Source organism: Hyposmocoma kahamanoa, unplaced genomic scaffold (assembly GCF_003589595.1).
Source record: "Hyposmocoma kahamanoa isolate Upper Pololo Valley unplaced genomic scaffold, ASM358959v1 65, whole genome shotgun sequence".
Classification (NCBI taxonomy): domain Eukaryota; kingdom Metazoa; phylum Arthropoda; class Insecta; order Lepidoptera; family Cosmopterigidae; genus Hyposmocoma; species Hyposmocoma kahamanoa.
Genome location: NW_020653853.1, coordinates 7,720,777 through 7,728,516, shown reverse-complemented (window position 1 = coordinate 7,728,516; position 7,740 = coordinate 7,720,777). Strand labels below are relative to the sequence as shown.

Here is a 7,740-nt window from a genome sequence, read left to right as displayed (position 1 = left end):
GTTGTAAAAAAATTATTAGGAGGACAGTCCTACAGCGTTACATCCTGCTATGGATGTTAACATTACATTTCGCACTGCTATTACAATAGTATTATAACTCAAAATATGTGAAATTCAAGATTATACCATTGTTGAACATAAAATTTGATTCTCTACACATCAATAAAACCGTCGTTAGAATATTGTAAAAAACAACTAAAAGATATCTAGTTTCAGTTAACTAGACACGCTTTATGTGAGATAGTTCGGGCCAAAATAGTCCTTATTCCAAAATATGAAATTAATTTTCGATTTTATTTTTAAATATGTATATTTGGCAAGTAGGAAATAACCTACATCGTGCGATATATCAATTACTGGCACATGGGACTTATCAACGTATGTCTCAGGGTGATATGCGCAGTGGCTTTGCCCTCAGATCTTTGCGATTTAAAGCTCTGAGTGGCAGCTGTTATGGACAGGCGTGTAGCTTACCATCATAAGGCGCACGACTTGTTCGTCCGGTCACTTGATATTATAAAAAAAACAAACTTATAGACGCACAAGATATATACGGATGGAGGTTGAGTATTGCACAACGCGGGAAAATTAAAATCCGTTACACTACCGAACTCATAACGAGAAACCCATTTTATTTGTATTTGACGTCGTTGTTTTTCGACAACTATTTGTGTTTATTTATATATTTTTTATTATTCGATTTTGTTTATATCAATATTATTGTTTATTTTAGTAACGATAATATTATCCCTAGATATTCTATTTTAACTTGTTAAATTTTTAATATTGTGACATTGGTAGTTTGAAATAAATTATTGTATCCTATTCTATTTTTATACTGAAATCATATAATTTAATGTTAAAATGAATAACAACCCTTTCATGAAGGAACAATAATAAAGTGGCTGTTCTTGTCAGCCGTGTTCGCAAAGTCACTAGTTTATTTCATGTATACGCTTCTACAATAAGATTCCAATTTATATTTAAATATGCTATACTCGAGATTTAAAACCACTCTGAAACACAAACTTACAAAGTATTACAAAACTGTATAAAAATACAAAGGTATTTTTGTACAGTTTCCTTTTACTTGGACGACAAAAATTCATGGCAATGATCCGTTTCGCTTTTGTAGTTTTTTCTATATGTGTTATTTGACACATTCAGTCCAGGTGGAGTAAGAGGAATTTATGTGAAGCAAATGTAATGTAGCTCTAGGTAGAAACAGATAAAGTCATAAGAATTTTGAAGTAGTTTGTCTTTTTTTATTAGTTTTACATGTTTTAACTATCATTACACTAAATTCAATATTTACAATGTATTTGCCGAAAGCGTCTAAATAGTGCTAACTTTTCTCTACCCCCAAAAGATGGGGATAGAGAACGTCACCCTATTTCTTATAAAGGTGATGTTATACCTCGTGTTCTCGAGATTTCATAACTGTAAATTTGTTTTTTCCGCCTTTTGTACTTGGAGCGTCTCGTAGCGACATCTCTTTAAATTCGTTTATACTAATTTGTTGTCCGTTTTATCGACTGAGAGACTATAGGGCTAAACTCTGTACATTATAAGTTAAGGCTTCAAGTTTTTCTTCCCCCTATGTTCCTCTTATCTCAGCTGACTCTAGCCTGATATATTGTAAGTGATAAATGTATACAAAAATCTAATTACAACGAGCAATTTCGTTTCTGACGCATTCTGCTTAAAGGAATGTGCTTTACATAATTATGAGCATATTTAATCAATAAAAAAAAAATTATATTTAAAAAAACATAATTAAATAAAACGTATTGCATTTAGTTTATTTAGCTATTTTTGAATATAATTAAACGCAATTAGCGGAATTACTTTTTTTGTTCTACATGTTATCTTTAAAACATTCAGTCAAGTTAGCTTAACTAATTCCTATAAAATTAACTAATCAATTGAAGCGCGCTATCTATTGATAAGAATTAAATAACAGCATTTTTTTGGATCACGACAAGACTATGCGAATAATATTATGTTTATTACAGTACACTCATATAGCACATATAGTATGACAATAATAATAATGTACCTGGCCGTCATATCAATTACTCTTAATAAGGAATTCTCTGTATTATGAGTATCACAGTAACGAAAACTACTCAGATTAACTAGACAGCCTTATTATTAAAAACCGAGTTACCAAAGGTTGGTCATCTCTATTATATATGAAAGTGAATGTGTTCTATATGTAAATACTTGGGTATTAATGCATAAACGCATCCTCATTGTTACGATCTACTAAAGGTCCTAATATCAAAGGCTATCTGTTATAATGGTGTTTGAGAGAAAATTTAATTTGTCTCCAGTAGTTAGGTCCAGGGGCCTTACCATGAACTCTTATTACAGTTCAGTATAGGTTCGTAACGATGAAAGAGCTGGATGGTGATATACACTTTATGTAGCGCTGTCTCACAACGATTAATTTTAGGTCCTAAATTGAATCGTAATAAGAGTTCATGGTAAAATAATTATTCTAGGACCGAACACTACGGGAACTATCAAAAGATTTCTGACAAAGGCTATAAATTCTACGAAGGTGTAATGCCTTAGAAACTTCATGTGTTGTATTGATTGTATTGTGTCAACTTGTATGTCCCAATTCTGGTTACGGATCTCGTTTACAAACTGATGGTTTTGTTACAAAAAGAGATTGGTATGTTTCAATAACTAATAATAGTCAGTCTAGATAGTCCCACTGGTGGGCACAGGCTCTTCTCATTATGGGAGGTCTTGCGCTGTAACTCACACGCGAGGCTAATGCGGATCGGGAACTTGATACACATAATGAAATTGCGGATGTGTGCAGATTTCCTCACGATGTTTTGCTTCACAGAAAAGCTCATAGTAAATGTAAATTTAAATTTCGCACATAAATTTCGAAAACTCAGAGGTGCAAGCCATTTAGCAATCTATTTACAAAACAAACGGAATCACATTTCATCGGTATTTAAATTGTGTAATTTTTCAATTTTCGTCAATTATAGCAAAGCTCAAGTTAAACTGGTAGAATTGAAGTGAAACAATTGACGACACCCGTCAATTGTTTTGAATTCGGGCTGGCCTATCGGAGCGCAGTTGTCACCGTAATGATTTGGCAGAATAGTTTTCAAACAAATTAAATGACATTTCGTCTCTATTTCTGGTTATATTCTCGATGGCTCGAGAGGCTGTAGGTCAAACCTTTAGGCTGCCACGGTTTTCTTTATTAGTGCAATGTAAAAATGCAACTGTGTTGTTTGTTTTGGAATGTGCATAATTCAAAGGTTTTAATGGTCACATAACCTGATGCCACTCTTGGAAGCCACCAATGCCCTCATGATCCTCGGGACAGGAGCCAGCGATGACGAGCAACGGCCAACAGTTCACTTGAGCATTGGCCATGCCCCCAATGCAGTGCAGAAGTCCAGGTCCTGATACTGCAAGACATACTCCTGGTTTTCCTGAAAATTTTATAATGACAAAAGGTAAACATTGTAAGGTGATGATCTAAGTCAAAAGCATGGTACATGTATCGTTTTGCATTTACGGCTGTTGGTCATATACAATAGTTTGTTTATGTCGTAAATGCTGTTTAGAATTGGTATTCTAGTTAAGATAGATTTCATTTAAATAACATATTTTTGGACATGTAATAATAACCAAAATTTCCATTTTGGGAAAGCAAGTAAAAACTAATTATAGTGAAAAAAACAGACACCCATAAATATGTTTGTCCCTTTCATCTGTTGCGGACTCTTTCAAAAATCTTTTTAAGCTTTTGCATATTGTCATACCTAGCGATACTTATAAATCAAATGTCAAAAGCGGCATGCGTCGGCATCACCATCATTCACATTGTTCCATTAAGAAAAATGAATGGACGAATATTGTTCACAGCCAAGGATCTAGCAACAGAAATTCTAAAACCCAAAATATCGGAGACATATCCATAATTAAATTAATATACCCTTTGAGGTCATGAGGACTTAATTTTAGAGTTTTCCGTTTAAAGGAAAAAATTATTTAGTACGTCACAATCACATCTAATCATGTCGGATTATAGTAATTAATTAATTTAATAAATTTACTTATCATATTATAATTTAATTTCATAAGTATGTTACCTGTTTGATATAGGATGAATTTTTAATATGCCTGAGATCCTAATTCAAAGTGCGATATTCTCTGAAAAAGTAGTTTTTTTTTATTTATTTTTTTATTATTATTAGTGGCTTTGCATTTGGTGTCTACTTTGCACATCAAATACAGTCTTTTGCACAAATCAGACACATACTAGTAGTTAGGTGATCTTCTGTTAAGTTTCTAGTGTACAATCAAGGAGTTCAATAACAAAAAATAACATTAAAATCTATGAGAGATTTGTAAACTTAAACAATAACATTCACTTTATTTCTGTATAATGAGTAACTTTAATTACTCCAGCGTTACGACATACATCGTTAAAGCAATTAAGATAGGTACTTACATTAGCGTCATAGTACAATTATGCAAATTTAATTTATGTTAGAATTGTAATACTTTTATGAAAAATAGGGATAAACGTAATATTAAAATAAGGAATAGACATAAACTGACTGCTCTTAACAGTTGTCTTCAGAAAGTCGCAAATTTATGGGGCAACACGTTTTAGTTATTTTCTATTTTTCTACTACACATTGTTAATGTATATTTTTACCTATGGTGCGTTCGTCTCTGTTTTTCTGTTTAGCAAGCTTTTCTTTTATTATAATTTATTTTTGCTTTACTTTGAGCCTGATTTTCCCACTACTCCTCAACATAAGGTGAAACAAAAACAATGACACTAAAGGTAAAGCTTTTGCATACTTCGATGACAACAATCCATGGTTATTTGAAATAACTATAGTAAATCATAAATGTATACAAATGGTATTTATAAGAGCAATCCCTAAACTTTCTTACTCATTCTTCTCAGGGGAATCTACCTTACCCATTGAGTAGTAAGTAGAGTTTAATCAATATAATGATTTCAAGTGTAATTTACTTATCTATGAAAAAGACAAAAAAATTCAAATGCAAAGCTCTTAGTTCTTATTACCAGGCTACATTTGGGTCGAGAAGATATGAGCATTTACTAAAGAACAGGGGTTTTTTTGGCTGTTTATGGAATACCCATATTAAAAGTTGTTTGGTTTTCTGTATTGGACGTGCCAAAAGGGTGTCAGCTAATAATAAGCACCTTATACATTTAATGATTTTTTAGGTCAAAATCCAATAATGTGATTCGAGATAAGTATGTACATAATTTTATGGCCAGTGTTATTTATACAGAAGCCCTAAGTATACGTGCATGCAAAACCTTTGTATGTATGTTTCTGATTTGTAATATATTTGAGAATTATGTGACAATGTTTAATTGGTAACTAGAAGATATATCCATTTTAAACAGTGATGCCATATTAAACCTTGTTACTAGTCACTTAAATTATAAAATTCAAGGACAAATATTATTTATGTACCTGTAAGATAGCCCACAGCTTGAGCAGCGTAGCAAGCTGCCTGTTCATTTCGCATGCCTATGTATTTCAATCCTACTTGTTGAAAAGCCATAGCAGTCTCTATTACTGGAATTCCTACTATGCCAAACACATATTCTACTCCCTGTAAAAATAATAACCTTAGTTATATCATATATAATCACATATAATTTGTTTTATGTAAACATGTTTTTGTGTTAGGTACTGGGAATTTTATAAGTAGGTACTTTTGCTGTTATTTATATTAAAAGCAATAGAGAACATATGGAAAGATGTTTATGCAATTCATACATCACAAAGTAATCTTATAAGCTTTATATGGGGCAAGATTTAAGGCAAGAAAAGCAGGTGAAGACGTACACGAAATCATTTAGAACAGATATGGAAGTCAATGTTGTCTCATATCCATTAACCTAGCAACAAATGGATGGCGGGTCTAATACAAAAACCGCGAAAAAAATGGCTGAAGTTAACCTATACAAACATAGTGACATGTAACAAAATATAAAAGAAACAAACACATTTAAATTGTAACGTCTTTGCAGTGCTACCAACACCATATTCAGCTTCTACTGGAAACTTAAAAAAATTCACCATATTTAGCTTCGACTGAAAATTATTTGAACAGAGTAATGGAGCAGCTTCTATTGTAATTATTATAGAATGTTTATATATACTATTATGTCGAATTTTGTGCAAATTCACTTAAAGAAATAATAAAGAGTTGAGCAGATACATTATGTACATACAAATATTACAAATGTGAAAATAAGCATGTTCTATAAGAATGTACCAGTATTCCAACTAAACGTAAACTCAAATATCTGTAATTCCGAAAACTGATTTATAATAAAACCGTTACGCTTTCAAGTAATTTTGATGCATTTCACAAAGACGAAATTAGCTTTTGTTTTGTAATATTCCTAAAAAAATACATTTGACATTATGAAAACTCGAGTTAACATTCAGGCAAATGTACTTTCTGATAGATAATCCCAAGCCGTAAGGTGAGTACAACAATATTTTGTTAGTTATTACTAATGATTAATAAAAAATCATTTTAAAAATAAGATTAAAACCAAAGCACCTCTATAGTTTCTTTGTTCTAAACATTTCAATTGCTTGTAGTTCGAACAATTGAAAATGACCAAGAAGTTTATATAAGCTTCACGAAATTGACGTAATGGGTCTCTTTCCATCTTTAATGCATGCAGTGTGTAGAAAAAGGGCAGTTAGCTATTTGATTAATTTGTTTGCTTTTGTAACTTATATTTAAGGTTCATTTATATATAGATTAAATACTATACAACTGCACAAAATAACACTTTTAAATGATAACGCAATATATTTGTTTAGTGAAAATATGATACAAAATCCTGTTTTTACACTTTACTGCAGTAATTTGTACAAGTTATAATAATAATTTGTAAAAATGACTGAATAAGTATAGAATTTAAATTTTTATTGAATTGATATTCAATTACTTTTATGTCTGGCATGGTATGCTACATGTCGTTCGAATCTGGCCGGATCCAAGGAATTTCTTCTAGTGTTTGGTCTTTGTATTAATAATTAAGTATAGAGTTAATAATTTCTACAAATGGAATGGTTAAGTCAACATTCTATCAATAAACACATTAATATGCATACCTAATGTTTACAATTTATTATCTGAATACATTAAAAATACAGATTTAGACACTGAAGACACTTAGGAGAGACAAGGCACTAAGAGTTGTCTCCTCAAACATATTCAATAAAACAAGAAAAATAAAAACTTGCCACAAAGCATATTATTTACTCCATGCAACAACAAAATTGAATCATAAACTTACCTGTCTTTTTAAACTCTCCGCAAGTATATTATTCCCGTCGATCCCCATGGCTTGATTTAACTTTTGAGATACGTGAAAAGATCTCCTGAAAGTTAATTGAAACAATTTACGGCCAAACAACATTGCAAACACTAAAATTAGTATAGAGACTTGATAGGATTATGGTAAAATTGTAATGTAAATAAAAGCAGTTCAAAAACCTGGGTCCGGTTAATCTCTATCGTCATAAACTTTGAAAGCTGTAATCATAAATGTTTACAATATGGGATACTCACTCAGAGATATGATGTTACTTGTTATATTAAATTGAATCGTATTACGTATGCGTACAGGGGACAGTCTGCAAGGTTTCTGATAAAAACGACTACTTATCGTTTGCT

General features: G+C 31.5%; 1 protein-coding gene across 2 annotated transcripts in view; it reads right to left on the bottom strand.

The window, feature by feature from the left end:
* Positions 1-7,740, bottom strand: part of LOC113231207 (2-hydroxyacyl-CoA lyase 1) — a 19,281-nt gene extending 11,541 nt beyond the window's left edge. Inside the window, exons 1-4 of one of the 2 annotated variants that reach the window (XM_026465402.1) lie at positions 7,636-7,740; positions 7,361-7,445; positions 5,508-5,649; positions 3,313-3,470 (exon numbers count right to left, since the gene is read on the bottom strand). In XM_026465402.1, coding sequence (XP_026321187.1) covers positions 3,313-3,470; positions 5,508-5,649; positions 7,361-7,408 — 348 coding nt within the window. In that variant the 5' untranslated portion in view covers positions 7,409-7,445; positions 7,636-7,740. Of the gene's footprint in view, positions 1-3,312; positions 3,471-5,507; positions 5,650-7,360; positions 7,523-7,635 lie in introns of those variants that run through there. The other variant, XM_026465401.1, reaches the window with a different exon arrangement.